This window comes from Amaranthus tricolor, chromosome 4 (assembly GCF_026212465.1).
Source record: "Amaranthus tricolor cultivar Red isolate AtriRed21 chromosome 4, ASM2621246v1, whole genome shotgun sequence".
NCBI classification, from domain to species: Eukaryota; Viridiplantae; Streptophyta; class Magnoliopsida; order Caryophyllales; family Amaranthaceae; genus Amaranthus; species Amaranthus tricolor.
In genome coordinates, this window is record NC_080050.1 from 31,021,476 (window position 1) to 31,038,362 (window position 16,887).

A 16,887-nucleotide genomic window follows, 5' to 3' on the forward strand; every position below is an offset into this window, starting at 1 on the left:
TATATAAGTGTTACAACTTAAGTCTAAAGTGCTTTAAACATACAAAAACAAACTACTTAACTCAAACAAAAGAAACAACTAAACAAGCCTTGCTTGATCCTCGCTCAACCAAGGAGCAGATTTTGTCCGGTGAATTGAATGAATGTGACAGTAGCTAAGCTATTTTCGCTCGACCCGGTCGAGCGAATGTGTCTGTTTGCATCTGTTTGTATTTTTAAAAATTTTGTCTGTTATAATGGTTATATAAACCTTGTGTTCATTTATTAAAATTGATTATAAATCAGTTAATGATTGTAAAGGTTGGTATTAAAGCATGCAAACACTATTATATATAGTGGAAATTGCACCCGATAATTCATTTTTCTAATTTATCTTCATCTTTTCTAATTCCCTCCTCTCATTTTCTACATGTTTAAGATTAAGAATTCTGCAAACTCTACTATTATAATTTTTGAATTTATATCTTATAAAACGCATTTATTCCTTCACATTGCTATTTTATGTAGTGCTTGTATTGTAATGTAAACTGTTGTATCTCTGTGCGTATTATCGAAGTTCAACCAAAACACTATTTTGGACGAAATAACACTATAAAGAAAGCATCTAGATGTGCCTCGATTTGGTATCGAGCTTCTGAAGACTTTAATGCCTAAATGATCTTCGATATTGTGATAGTTTCGTAAGTTTAATTGTTGTTATCTTAAGTTGTAATCACATCAGGCCAAACTATTTTCCTGCATAGAAAATACTAGACAATAACGATTATTTACAAATAACCCCAAAAAGACAAAATACATAATATTAAAATAAAAAATATAAGAAAAAGATAAATTAAAATCTCAAACGCCCTCCTATAAAATGAGGACAAATAAAAATAATTTACTACTTTAATTAAAAAAAAATTAATCGTTATTTGCCTATATATACTCTTTTCTTGCATTTGTTTTAAAATCAACACTTTAAAATCATGTAGGTCGAAATTAGATAAAGTCACCACACGTAGTCATTTCATTCTACCTAAGGGTGTAAGTAATTTGGTGAAAAACCGAACAATGAACCAAACCAAATCGAATAAGTAATTTGGTTTGACTATATTTTAAACTTGGTTTGGTTTGGTTTGGATTGAATTTTAATTATAATTCGGTGTTCAGTTTGGACTTGGTCTAAGGTCCAACAAAACCAAAAAAACCGAAATGTTAAAGGCATGTTATATCTTCCATTTGATTTGTATTAATTTTTTCCCCTACTTTTAGATTTTTGTTAAAAGTTTTTTACTTATTCAAATTAAAAACCCTAAAATTATTTAATATTTATTTAGGAGCGTTAGAAAGAATAAATTTGAAACAACACATGCAAATTTGATTTTCTGTGCAAAATATGCAAATCAGTGCAATTCGGTCTATTCGGTTCAATTTGAATTGGTACGTTAAAATTCGGTTCGGTTCAATTTAGATTATAAATATTAAAATTTAAATTTGGATTGAAAATATCAATTTGATTTGGATTCGTATCAAATTCGAACCAAAAATCAAACTTTCACCCCTAATTCTACCACAACCACTACAGTAAAAAGAAAAAAAAAACAAAATTCTCTACTAGTAAAAAGAAAACAAATTATAATCATACCCATAATTAAATTCCTCTGTATGAAAATGGGTCAGAATCTGTTAGAAGCATTAAATGTAAGGGTAGAAGGAATAGGCGAAAATTATTTGGTGTTAGCCGATGGTTCTGTAACAGATCAATCGGCATGGCAAAGACTCCTTCCATACTTTACACCATATTTTCGAACCATTCTTTACGATTTAGCTGGTGCAGGAAGCGTCAATCCTGATTTCTTCAATTTCCGTCGCTAAACAACTCTTGACGCTTTTGTTGATGATTTGTTTGATATTCTTGACGCTCTTGGCGTTAGCCGTTGTGCTTATGTAGGTCATTCTATTTCCGCTATGATTGGACTTCTTGCTTCGATTCGGCGTCGGGACTTGTTCTCCAAGCTTATACTTATTGGCGCTTCGCCTAGGTAATTGCGTCGAAATGGATTAATTATTGTGTCATTGAGTTTTGGTCATATGGATTATGGATACAGTTTTTGATTGGATTGCTACCTAGGGTTCTAGTGGAATTGTTTTTTCGGTCGGTTAGTTTGACTTCCGTATCAATTAGAAATACCTTCAACAAATTAATTAGAATTATTTAAAATTACAATATTAATGTTTAAAGGCTTTTGTCCATTACAATATTTTCAATATTGTTTTTTTTACACTACAGTCACTAAAATATCACTGTATATTCAGGTCAAATATTCATAGGATTTCGACTATTTTAGTTGTCGAAATTTAGATTAAGTAGTTAGTCGAAAACATAAGTTCGGTGGTTGAAATTTTATAATTTGATCTGAACGTTGTACAAGTTAGTATTTAAAGACTGTAATTCGAAAAAACTTAATTTAAAGGGTCAATTCACAAGTTATTTAATTAATTATAATTATATACTCCTACTTCATATCATAATTGATTTACTTTCTCAATTTAACATTAAAGAAGATTATCAGCTAATTTTTCTTATTATTTACTAATAATAATATCCTACGTAAAAATGAGTTTTCTATTATCATTTAAATTTGCTATATTTTGAAAATCAAATTGAGTTTTCTATACTTGCTATGGTAAATTGATGATTAATTATAGAGAATTTAGGGATTGAGTGAGAAATGTTTGATTTAATTTGATGATTAATTATTGACAATTTCAAATAAATTTCGAAAATTACAAAATTCTTTGATGAAAACCAACTGAGTAAATGCTGTTTTAGTGATATTATTTTAATAATATAATTTTCAATATAATTTATCATAATAATAGTTGATTTTTAAAGTCAATCAAACAATTTGAATAGCATTTAATGCTATTTAAATTTATGCAATCGAAAAAAGAATTTTATGAGATTTCATAGCGTAATAATACCACTAAGCTTACTCTAATTTGGTTAATTCACCACTGTTTTATAGATCCAATAATATAATTGACGATTTACATAATTTTGCCTACAAAAGTATATTAAATCATGTGGATTATATTATAAAGTTACACGAGCTTGTTCTTATGTTCAAGAACCTCAATTATTGGATATTATTCATTTGATATTCTTGAAACTTTTTATCTTTGTTGTTAGTGGATGATATAAGTCATTTATTTCACAATTCTTATGTGGATATTTATTTATTATTTTCCCTCTTAATTTGCTGTATTGTGGCTAAAAATTATTTATACTATAAATCATAAAATTTAGCAAGTTAAAAGACGCAGTCCATTATATCAACCTGTTTAATTTCTTAAGGGGTTGGGTTGGATGATGGCAAATAATAGTCATAATTAATCGAATCAATTAATTATTTGACCTAGTAAATTAATATGGCATATATATTAAACATACATGATCTATAAATGGATTATATAGGACTTGACGGAGGTGATCATTGAAATTTTAGAGACCACCCATTATCTGCTTAGGGTTTAATCATAGGCGTTTAACGAGAAAATTATACTATTTAACACCTCAAAATTTTAATAGTAACCAATGCTAAAACAAGTACTTTGGATTTTGTAAGACCTATCAATCAATGAAGAGTTAATGTTACAACTCTAATCAGATCTTTAAGGGAGTTAGGATCCTCTCTATTACTTAAACTGTAATGGAGAGTCTATTATTCAATCTAATGGCTATTATTGCTTAAGAGAGTTTTAACAGAGGCATTTTGACATTTTATATTTTATTCTAAAATAGGTGTCAAAATCTTAAAGTGGATAATAGAGAAAAGTAATTGAAAGATTTCTAATACCTTAAAGGGGCCTTGGCGCCTTGCCCCTCCATTGCATACAATTATACAATACATTTGTGATATTTATTCCTTGAAAAACGTTGAACAAGTTTCAATTATTAACTATGTATGTTCTGATCAAATTGATTTTTGCTGATTGTAGTAGCTTTTTACTGATTGAAACTGATATTCACTGTTTAAAATTCTATTTTTATTGATTGTAACCGATTTTTAATTTTAAATTATAATTGGGTTGTACTGATTAAAATTAATTTTTACTAATTGTAACTAATTTTAAACTGATTTTAACTATCTTATTTTTTAAGTTTAAATAAACATGGCCTAAATGCTACTAAATTGACAATATTTTTTAATAAACAATTAATGTATATAGGTTCTTAAACGATCACGATTACCATGGAGGATTCGAAGAAGCAGAAATAGAGACCGTATTATCAGCAATGGAGGCTAACTACGCAGCCTGGGTAAATGGGTTCGCTCCTCTAGCAGTTGGAACAGATGTCTCGACTGCAGTGCGCGAATTTAGTCGCACATTGTTTAATATGAGGCTAGATATATCCCTTTTTGTTTGTCATATTGTGTTTAAATGTGATTTTAGAGGTGCTCTTGGACTAGTAAAAGTGTCTTGTTGCATTATTCAAACAACCAAAAATATGTCAGTCCCAACATCAGTAGCTACTTATATGAAAAACCATTTTGGTGGGAAATCCACTGTGATTATGCTCAATTTTGAAGGCCATTTGCCTCACCTTAGTGCGCCTGCCCTCTTAGCCCAAGTGCTTAGACGAGCACCTGCACAATGAAATTTTATAGTCGAAATGAATTGAAGAAGGGAATTTTTTAGAAAGTTTACTTAGTCAATTATAATCTTTTGGGATGAAGGCGTCGACATTGTTATTGTTGTTATGTTTGTGTTATTTGTGTATGTAGAATGTATGGAATATGGATCATATCAAAATATATTCAATGTGTTATGCCTTCCCATTCAATATGATTTGGTATCTACATCTGTTCTGTAAATTGTAATTGTAGTAGTACCTGTATTAGTATTCTTATGCATTACATGGCATCTTCGTACCTAAAAGATTGAAATCACATGTTCTATTCGAGGGTATAGGATATTTGTATTCATGACATTTGTCACGTTTACCTTTTATACCATGTCAAATAACTAATATAATTAGATGAGTAAGGTTTTTAGTGCCAAAATGTAACAAGCTAATAGAGTCGGTGGATTTATGCAGGAAGATCACGAAGGTCGTTCCATTACCATGCGAAATTAAAAAACATTTATCTATTCGAAGAATTCAAAATTACCATCCGATTTTTTTTTTTATTATTAATAGTTCTAATGAACTATAAAAAATAGCGGTGAAGTCAAGACTTTTAAGTGAAAAAGTCATACCATAGCTGTATTTTAGGGATTATAAAACCGAAAAGCTAATTCATAGTTTCTAAGAGGCCAAAAATCATAAAAAGAAAATTTAATCAGCTGGCGGAAGGGGGCTCAAAACCATCCTAACCATCTCTTCTTTGCCTTGAAGCCTTTGTTTTACAAATATAGTGTTTACTATGTTTGTTGGATGCATAGGTGACCTTATGGTTGATATATGGAGTAGAAATAAGCTTATAGAAAATTTTCGTAGAGGTTGCTAAGGTATAAACTTGCTCGGTATAGCAAGCAAGTAAATTTATAATGGTCGGACAAAAAATAACTTCGGAGAAATTTTTGTTTCTAGGTGCTTAAAGCAAGCATTTTTATATTGATAGGGAAAATATCATTAGGTTTTCAATTTGATTCTCACATAATCCCTTCCTTTTCTTTAACATATTTTGTAATTAAAAAAAATTAAATAAGCTAATTTAATGATAAAAATTTCTATTTAAATAATTTTTATGTGTACTTTATCAAAACTATAATTATTTCCAAATAAAATACTCCTACCTTCTTAGTATATTGTTAAATTTACTACTACTTTTTATGTTATAGTTGTTATATTTGACTTTTTATGAAATAATTTGCCAAGATCGATACGATGTTAAGAACTTTGATGAACAATAATAATTTCAATGAACTAACAAACGTTTGATAAAATTTGCAAAATTGACACAATAATTTAAGGAGGTACACCCAATGATGGCTACATCCTCCGTGGTGTGTAGTTTCTTGTTTGTTTTAATGGAGTAAAACACTCTTACAAATGAAGTATTATAATTGAGTAAGAGATAATAACAATAGGCTATGTGTTTGGCCTAGGGGTTGTGTTTGATGATGATTTTGGATGAGTATCAGAGCTATCTATTTATAGTACTAAGTACATTCAATGACAATTGCTCACTTAATACATGCTTAATGTTGAATGATGAATGAGTTGAAACAGCTCCAAGAACTTGAAGAGCAAAAAACAGCATCCTAGCTAGGCGCATCAGAGGAACTGCTTGACCAGAATAGAGAGCTCGATCGGTCGAGCGACCTGGTCGACCGGGCTACAGACAGCTATTGGACACATTTTATTTGTTCGCTCGACCCATCCAAGAGCTTGCTCGGTCGAGCGACCTTCAGTATTCTTTTGACAGTTTCTGCTCGAGCAAAGCATCTTCTAAAACCCTTTGCACTTCTTCATTAAACACCATTAAAACCAATAACTCCCATGATACTTCAACAAATAAATCACACTTAATCACTATAAACATTAAGTTACTCACTTAATTCTCTTATCAATCGTATTTCACGCATGAATGTACACATAAATTTGTGCACTCAATTCACACTATTCATAACATTTTACATAATTCAAAGTGTTATATTAATCCTTTATATAGTAAATTACGCATAATTAAATTTTATGAAAAATTAATATGATGAAAGTATATGATCAAACAACTCAAACAAGATTTTACTTGACTATGTTTTTTCTTACATATTAATTACAATATATAAATAAATTTGATCGATAAACAGCGTCCAAATCATAACATAATTAATAGTATAATATAAGTAGTATTTCGGGATGAATGAAGCATATGATGATAATGGAGCATCGCCTTTTCTAGAAGTCTTGAATTGTGATGATAGCATAAAAAGTTAAATTATTTTCTCGTCGAACCCACTAATCCGATGATGCAAGTATGCAACCATATTAGACTGTCTTATCCAATACTCTCTTTTTATTAATTTGAAGATTAAAAGTGTTTAAAAAGATTAAAGGTGCGTAAAAGGTAAATTTTATGAAAAAATAAAACAAATATGTCAACAATTTAAAAATTTATTTAAATATGTGAATGAGATTTTAAAAAGGAGTGGTGTATGTCGGTCATAATTAAAAATAAATATAACATTTTAAAGTAATATTTTTTCAAATAATATATTTCTATTAGTAAATATTTCAAAATAGATATAATTATATACTATAACTATATAATTTAACTATAAGCTCTTTGTTTTATAAAAATTGCCAAGCACTTGTCATTTCAATGTATCTCATAATCTCATTATATGACTTAAAGTTTCATATCAACTATCTATTTAACTACCTAATCCTTGTTTTTTTCAAAAGCCATAACGGAGATTCCTCGATTAATCATTTTTATATTGCATAATTAAGGTGGACTTTAGGGAAGCCAACTTTCTTTTACCAAAATGCACAATTTCCCACAACCATGCTTATTTTATTTAAAACGAAGTTTTCCAAGAATAGAAACATTATAAATACGAATAAAAATTGTACCGAATGATCCATATTATTTTAATGTGTATTAACTATAAATATAAAAATAATATATTTTTTACTTAATAATTATAATCAAATATAATCATTGAAAAATATTTGTTATTTTAATATTGATCCACACTAAAATAGTACAGATCAGGTCTATACAAAACTTATATTATAAATAAATAAATAGGTTAAGTTGGTTAAGAGTAGGTGACTTTGTTTGATTAAAAACCTATTAATTATGAATTGTTAACATGTTAGCATATGAAAATAACAGTCGAATAGTTTAGCATGTTGCATAATACGACTTATATGCATTTTTAATATTGTATTAAAAATCAACATAATAAAAGATTAAAAATGAGCCATAATTTTTATGATGTGTTGGATCATTTAACAAAGCACACATAAAAAGATGATTATTTGATGCAACAAAACTAATATCATAAATTTGCCACCAAAAGAAATACAAGAAAAAAACATATATAAAAGAGAGATATTCATCATCTCTCAGAATTTGCTTAATACATTCTCTTTACAAACCTCTAAACAAAACTATTTACACTAATTTTCTTTTTTTTTCTTCTCATTCTCTTCTTCAGCTAATCTCTTGCTTTCCTTTCACGTATATAACTTCTTTTCTTTCTTTGTTAATCACCTTTCTTTATCTTTCATTTGAGATATACTCTTTTGATCTTACTTATTTTGCTACATTTAATTTCAAAGCTTTTAAATTAAAAATAGTGTAGCAAAATAAATAAGACAAAAAAATACATCTCAAAATATATTTACACACATCATACACCCTTTGCTCCTTGAACTTCACTCGGCCCGAAACAACATAAGCCAAAACCCTCTTAATAAAAGAAGACCATTACTCGTTACTCGTAATCTATGAAATATATAAAAAAAAAAAAAAAAAAAAAAAAACCGCACACAGACACACACGCACGCAACCTCTCTAGTCTCAACCCCAATAGTAATTAGTACTATTTTCTCCGTCTTTATATTTATAGTTGATAGTGACATTTTCTTACATAATATGTCACAATCAGATGCAAGTATTTTCAAAACGGAGGAAATAATATGATAATGGGGAAGGAAGGAGGACATGTGGGACAGAAAGAAGTGACAGAATCAAATGTCTTTGGCAGCGATGTAGCCGGATCTTGGTTGCCGTAGAAGCTCAATCAATGTCTCAGCCTGTCCCACAATTCACAATTAAACCATCTTTTATTTTTCTTTATGAATAAAACATCGTCATCACAACTAACATGCATCCAACATAAAGGGAAACACGTTTCTGAACACAACATTCATTCACACTACTTCTTTCGTTATCCAACTACTATTTATTTTGTTAGATTTTTGTACATTATTATTAGAGAAATTGTAAAAAATAAGCTTATTTTTGCTCGATTTGCTGAAAATAAACTCAACTACTATTTATTTCTAATTCTTAATTTAAAAAACAATTTTGCAAATTGTTGTAAACAATAAATTAATTTATTTCAACAAATACACCTAATAGAGACTAAGGAGGTTTATTTTGTATTTTGTTATTGACAATCTCTCACATTAATTTAATTTAATTTAAATAATGTAGAAGAATTGTAGCATGAGTCTTGTTGGTTTCACATTTCATAATTCACATGTCCACCTAAATTATTGATGCTCCTAATTCCTAAACCAAACACAAAAGACACGTTGATTACTTTACTACTTATGCTAAATATATATGATTAGATTAATCTCGAACCTCCTTCATTAATTGAGTTTGTGGCACATAATTGTCCTCATTAATTATTTCTGTAATTGTTCAATTATTTCGACCGCCTAAGGAAACAAACACTAAATATTTTAATTTATTGTTAGATTTATTAAATAAATACTTCCTCTGTTTTCTAATGTTCTTTCTATTTACTTTTTGCACAGTTTTTAAAGTAAAATTTAAGTTTTAATATCTCTAAATACGTATCATAAAACATTATACAAAATATATAATAAAAAAGTATACTTTAAACGAATCTAACAGGATCCCACATGAAAATATTTTATCATCTATATATGCCATAAAAATCGTAATCAAATTTCTCTCTCTAAAAAGAATATTCTAAATGGGAAGATTAGGAAACGGAGTACTTCTATTGAGTTGTACATGATATTTAAACACATTTACTTGTGTTTGGATAAAAAATCAGAAGAGAAAAGAAAGAAAGGAAAGGGGCAAAGAGGGGGAGTCCATCTTATTTGTTTAGAAGAAAAAAAAGAATAAAAGAAGAAAAATCAGTATTTTTCCTCTAAATTTTTCCACTTTAAGAGAAGATTGTATTCTAGATAAAGTTTATCAATGTTTTCCTTTCAAACCCAACCCCTTGAAATCCCTCCCCTCTCTTTTTGTTATTTAAACAATAAATTCTCCATCTTTTTAAATTTCTCCTCGTTCTTTCACTTTATTTCTCTCTGTCCAACACAGTGTTAGTACTTAGTAAGCCCATAAAAAAATCACTGGATCACATGTTCACTAAATATTTGTAAATTTAAGATGTCCTTTTGTTTTACTTTGATTGAGGGTTCTTGGCCCTATTGCAACATGGTTCAAATCTGTGAATCAAAATTGATAAGGTTTCACTTTCCTCGCTCAAAAGAAGCACAAACATTAATAAGATGTCAAAAGAATTGTACAACATATTTTCTATTGTGGGGTGAAGCGGCCCTAAGACGTGCATCTCTGTTAGTAAAAATTTACTCTCTTATTTATCAAACAATTAAACTAAAAATAATTAATAAATAATACGAAAAAATTTAGATTAAACTGTATATGTGGGAGTATGTTTTAAGTACGGTCAAAAAATTTTACTACAATAAGGGATGACAATATATTTTACGATATTTTATTACTTGACTCGAATGAAGATGATACTTAAATGATATATGTAGGGAACTTTACTCTTTTAGTCTCTTAATAACAAAAATGTTATTTTTATTAGTGATTACCTTTAAAAAAGTTTTCATTCATGACTTTCCATGAATAAAATGTATATGATATTTAATAAGTCATTTTACTATAATTTATTAATTTCTAAAAAAGTGATTTCACTATAATTTATCAATTTCTAAAAAATCAAACAGATGTACAAAGCGTCCAATTATAAAAAGTGTAATTTAGACAAATCTTACATTGCATTTCTATAAAAAATAATTGGTTTTAAAACTTAAACTCATAACCTTTTGAAAAGAAGAGATGTTTTCTTACACAAGTAAAAAGTAGTAAAAAAAGATGAGAAGATAGAGAAAGTGAAACCCACATGAGATGAATGGTAGGAGTAAAAAGAGAAGAATGCTTGGAAGTTGGGAAGTGGGATGATGGACAGTTAAAAAAAAAAATTAAAAAAAAAAATAAAACCTTTTTTAATATTGGTTAAATAGACAAATAAAGAAGCATCCTCTAAGTCTGATTTGTTGCAATTTGCACAAAGGGTTTAGGTGGAGTGATCCTCCATCCTCCACCTCAACTTTCCACAATCTATACCTTTATCGACTCAGCCCTTCCCAGTTCCTTCTTACCTACTGTCTCTTTCTTTTCATTTCTTTTCCTCTTTTTCTCCAATAATTACACTTTTCATTTTAATTATTAATGTATCCGTTTTAATTTACTTGCAACGCTTGCTTTTTTACGTAGTCTAATTGACTAATTTAATTTTTAATATCTCTAATTATGTATAATAAAAAATTATAAAAATTTGATATTAATAATTTTTGCAATGAGACGAATCAAACAAGATCTCACTTGACTATATTTTAACTTATAGATTAAAAACTAATCACAAATTAAGAGTGATGATTGAATAGCATCATTTTACCTAATGTTACAACTAATATAAAACGGAGGAAATATATAAAATTTTAGATTCGATTCGCATAAGTTATTCTCTTTTCTCATTCCATCCTGTATTAATATTAATAAACAATAACAATAAATTTTTAAAAAGACTACTATCTTACACCTTGGTCCGTACCCACCAATTCCCACCTCAAGTTTATGGAATTGAAATGATACTTCTACTAATGTTTTTTTAAGTATTATTTTAATAAGTAACAATCACATAACTCAAGTTAAGAAACCCAAAGTTGATGTAACTGATATAATATTATAAAATAATCGAAGTAACATTTTCTCCTATTATATATTGTTAAAATAATATCATAACATAACTATTAACACTAAAATAGAGGAACCTAAAGATGTTTGTTTAAATTAGAAAAACTAAAATGTGCAAATAACTAAAAAGTAGGTATGGTAAATAAATTCATATAGAGTGCAAAAGTAAACATCCCAATATATGTGCAAACAAACAAGCTCTAAGAAGAAATTTTTTCTAGAATGCAAATGTTGAATAAGAACATAAACTTGATAAGAAATTGTCTTGATCCTCCCAAAACCTCATTGTATTGATGATGTGATACAATGGGCTATTTGAGATTTGCAATTTTTCTCTTTATTATGATAAACAAAGATAAAGTTGAATACATCTAAAAGATTAGATAAGCCTTTTTTTTAACGTAAGATTAGATAAGTTAATTAAATAATAATTCGTCTTGTATCAGACTGTCTTACCATGAAATGAATTCATATAATTACTATAGATAAATTTTGTCAAAACATCATTGTACTCCTATTTGATGTTTATGCTTTTTGGTTTCTTCAAAAAAGTAATGTTTAAACTTATTTCTCTTGATTTGTTCAAATGCTTATGTATTTAACCCATTTGAATTAATTAATTAATATTCTTGTTATTGTACACCAACAACCCTTGATTATTTGGAGTAAGGGCAAATTTATTAAATTGTTTCAAAGAGACTATTAAACAATATTTGATAGTTTGAATAGGCAATGTCACCTACCAAGAAGTAGAAATTAAATTGAACTAACAGAAAAACCTACCAATGTAACTAACAACAGAATCATAGAATAGGGACGTCCATTTAAATTCAAACTTGCAATAAATTGAGTTAATCCTTAAACCAAAATATTCTAAAAAGTCTCCCTCCATTAATATTTCAAACGAAAGGAAAAAAATTTTGCATTCGTATTATTCATCAAACTAAACTATCATGACTAATTTGACCGGTTATTTCATAAGTTTATTTTATCCAAAACTTGGCTTTTTACAACTTGTTCAAATTAATTGATTCGTTTCAACAAGCTCCCTAAATCAGTTGAGTTACCAACATTATTTTTAGCTAATTTGATCATATGAACATGCTTAGCAGCAACCAGCTAAGTTACCAAACTTCAACTTTTAATGTTTTGTACTATAGTTTTTATTTAGGAGTACATTATTTAATTGACGCGGTTAAAACTTGCAAAAGAAAAAAAAATAAAAAAAAAGTGAGAATCAAACTCGTGAAACTAGCTAAAAAATAATTACTCAATTAAGATAAGAACATTATAATTCTAATTTTTAAGAGCTGATTATATCTTCTTTTAGATTTTAAAATCACAATGATGCTAAATTTAGTCCCAAAACTTATAGACTTAAAAAGTAAAACTTTAAAATATATATATATATATATATATATATATATATATATATATATATATATATATATATATAAGTCCCTTTGAAGATATCTGACAAAATTATAGAGAAGATTAGATGATCCCCACTACACAAGGTTGACTTGACACTCATAAATTAAGAACTACATCATTTTATATATCAATTTGCTTTTTCATATTTGTAAATACATTAATTTAATAATTGTTTAATTATAAAAATTAGATATTGATAAATCTTATGTTTGGACGAATTAAATAAAATCTTATTTGACTGTTTTTTTTGCATCAATTAAAAATAAAATATAAATTAAAAGTGATTGATAAATAGTGACAAATAAACAAATATGACATTTGAAAAGAAACGGAGTGATAAATTTACTAAATCTAATTAAATTAAAATTATTGCATAATCACATGTTAATCACTCATACAATAATTAACGGTTGATAACCAAATTTTAATTTTAATTTTTGGATATAAAATAAAACATCCTACAATCCCTCTACGTGACAGGCATTCCTAATTTATCCATCCAAACAATTAAAATTAACAAGAATATAAAAGAAAAAAAAACAATCACATAAAATGATTCCTAATTAATTCCTATAAAATATCCAAAATGTAATAATTAAAAAAAAATAAAAAGCAATAACAAAAAAGAAAATGGAAATTAGAACTAACCTTTTTCCTGGCCCGACTGGTACCGGACTGAGACAAAGCCACCAACGGCGGAATCGCCCCTTCACGCCCCACCAAAGTCCGATAAACACCGCTATCTTCACACAATTGTAACAAAATCGCCGCCGCAATTTCCTTCTGGCGATGCGATCCAACCTCCACTAATTCCACCAACACCGGAATTCCTCCTTCTTCCACCAACGCCGGCCTCGCTTCCGGCAACGTTACCAATAAACTCAATACATACGCAGATTTATCCACCATATTCGCACCAAAATCCGCCATTAATTCAATCAAAGGTTTCATGATTCCTGCTCCAATTGCTCTCATTTTGTTCTCTTTCAAAGAACACAAAGTATACAGTGCAGTTGATGCATCTTTCTTCCCTCTTAACCCTCCGTTTTCCAACAGATCTACTAATGCCGGAATCGCTCCTGATCGTCCGATTAATGATTTATTTTCATCTAGTTGTGATAATCTTAGAAGCGCACAAGCGGAATTCTCCTTTGCTGTTGATGTTCCTGTTCTTAGGGCTCGAACTAAGGGTTTGATTGCGCCGGTTGATGTAATATGATCCTTGTTTTCATCACAGAGAGAGAGGTTTAAGATTGCTGTAACGCCATATTCTTGAAGCTGAAGATCTGAGGAATTTATGAGTGATATTAACGGCTTTATTGCGCCGGCTTGAGCGATTTTAACGCGATTTTCCGGCTTGTTTTTCGCTAAAAGCCGGATTTCCATGGCGGCTTGTTTTTGTTCATCGATTGAGGATGACTCTAATCCCCTTACCAATTGTTGAATAAAATCTTCAGAAAAATCATCGCCGGTTCCAGTGCAAGATAACCATAATTTCCGGCGATTTTCCGATGATGCGCAAGAGAATTCTCCAGACCTATCGCTATTACAATCGCTAAACGCAGATGAAGAATTATCATTGATGGAAAGGTCACTGAAATTCATGCCCAAATAAGTGAACCCAGTGGGCGTTGTCTGAATGTTTTCCGTTTCCATTAAAATTTTTAGAAAATTCACAATCAAAATTGGAAAAGATCTTGATTCTAAATTGAAGTATATGTTGGGTTTGTTAGATTATATGAGTGTAATTGGAGCACATGAAGGTGGGTATTAATGGAGGTTGAAGGAATTATGAAGGTATTATGGAAGTTATTATAGGGGTGGTTTTAATGATACAGACAAAAGAGGGGGAGGGTTGAGCGAAGTGTTGGGGAAGAGAACCTAGACTTAGTTGAAAAAAGTTAAGGGGCCACCATCAATTATTTTTTTTGTAAGAGAATTTGGAAAATAAAAACAGTTAAAGTAACATTTTTCACACTAGTTTTAGTGAAATTTGACAATTTATTGAAATTTGATTGACCTAGCTCTCTTTCTAAAATTTAATTTAATATGATTTTATATTTTTAGATTAATAATTTTATATTGAAACATAATATTGTTTTGACAATTTTTAAAATTGGAAAATAAGATCAGTAAGAATGCAATTGTTAAGATGTATAAGCAGATAAATTTTAAAAGAAAGAATTCAAAATGTATATATAAAGAGAGAGTTTAGAAGTGATAAATATTAAAGACAACGTGAAAAATAATAATTAAAAAGATGATATGGGCATGTGCAATAAAGATAAGCTAATAAGAAATATAGAAAATAGAAATTTTTAAGGGATTTAAAATGCGGACAAGTAAGTCGGAGACCAAAGGGGGAGAAATATCAAAAATTTAGATTTATAAATAGAGCTGATATAAAATTAGAAATGAATAAATAAGGACAATTGAGAACTGATCTATTATTTCATATAGCTAACCCCATATTTTTGTTGGCATTTTCGGTCAATTAGGACATATCTTATGTATTATAATTATAATGGGACATATAGAGAGAGGGTCCATTTAATTTAATTTTCCTAGGGCCCATATAGTGCCATGAACGACACTATTTGGTGTTCATATATCGAAAACAAAAATTTCATCGCCATACACAAAGGGATTTACATTTAGTGACCTCTAACTTGTGAATGTTTTGACTCTTACCTTAATTGCTTACTGGGATGTTTGCAAATTCGCTATTGATTGTTAGTTGTTGGCTATTGACTATTGTAGTTGATTTGTTTGACCAACTAAAGGTGTTAACTTTTTTGTTTTTTTCTAAACTCTAGCTAAGTGTATGGTTGTTTATTAAAGAGAAAGTAGTCATTTTCATTGGCTAAGTGTCCAATAGGGAAAGGATACTCGTTCGATCAAACATTTTTATTGGTTCTAAGCTCTTGTTAATTTTAATTTATAACTTAAAATATAGTTAAGTAAATCTTATTTAATTCGTTTTGATATAAAGATTATTAATATCAAATTTTAATAATTTTTATTATACATATTACATAATTAGAGATATTAAGTATTGAATTAGTAAATTGAAATGCGTAAAAAAATTAAACGTTGCAACTTGCAAGTAGTATGTTGGAATGGAAGAAATATAAACTACAACTAATAAAAAAAATGTTCTCTCCGATCATTAAAGAAGTTCCCATTTGTCGCTTGTTCTATTGTTGTTCATATAAAGAATTTTAATATTTATATTACAAGTTGACAAAAATAATATTGTTTATCTTCATTTTAATATTTCAATAATGCTTATGATTTCCACATATCTTGCATTAACTTTATTTTAACATTTTTATATTATTATTTATGGTTTCCATATGTTTCTCACTAATTTTGTAAAAGTGTTTTTTATTGAATGTGGTCCCCATTATTTTTTCCACTAATTTTCTCTTAATATATTTTAAATATTTATAGTCATCACTTTTTTTCCATGAAATTTAATATATTGAATAAAATAAAATATCTATTATCTAAAAGATCCTATTTTTCTTAATTTCGTAAATATTTTTTTATCAGAACTTCATTAAAAAAAACCAAAAAAGTAATATAAACTTTAAATGAAACAAAACTCAAAAGTGCTTGTTAAAGATTAAAGATTAAATGTCAATTTAACGTATTTATAATGTCTACTTATATTATTCTTAATGCTTACTTATCGTGTCCTTAATCCTTACTTTCAATATCTTAAATGTCTA

At 28.4% G+C, this 16,887-nt stretch overlaps 1 protein-coding gene and 1 pseudogene across 2 annotated transcripts; one reads left to right on the forward strand and one right to left on the reverse strand.

Annotated features, from left to right (window-relative positions):
* Positions 1-1,652: 1,652 nt before the first annotated feature.
* On the forward strand, positions 1,653-4,644 carry LOC130810385 (probable strigolactone esterase DAD2; annotated as a pseudogene).
* Positions 4,645-6,245: 1,601 nt separating this feature from the next.
* LOC130810384 (U-box domain-containing protein 4-like) lies at positions 6,246-15,140 on the reverse strand. 2 transcript variants are annotated; one of them, XM_057676422.1, is made up of 2 exons: positions 13,802-15,084; positions 6,246-6,459 (listed from the first exon to the last, which is right to left on the reverse strand). In XM_057676422.1, exons 1-2 carry the CDS (start codon positions 14,807-14,809, stop codon positions 6,442-6,444), a joined length of 1,026 nt encoding a protein of 341 aa, XP_057532405.1. In that variant the 5' UTR covers positions 14,810-15,084; the 3' UTR covers positions 6,246-6,441. The 2 variants fall into 2 exon arrangements, with proteins under 2 accessions (XP_057532405.1, XP_057532404.1); XM_057676421.1 differs by lacking the exon at positions 6,246-6,459 and adding an exon at positions 7,924-8,760 and having other exon boundaries at positions 13,802-15,140.
* Between the last annotated feature and the right edge of the window lie 1,747 nt (positions 15,141-16,887).

Excerpts from the sequence above, each read along its gene's own strand:
- LOC130810384 (XM_057676421.1), bottom strand. The coding sequence starts at position 14,809 with ATGGAAACGGAAAACATTCAGACAACGCCCACTGGGTTCACTTATTTG. Across the intron at positions 8,761-13,801 it reads CCAGTCGGGCCAGGAAAAAG|GCTGAGACATTGATTGAGCT; the intron begins GTTAGTTCTAAT and ends ATTGTGGGACAG.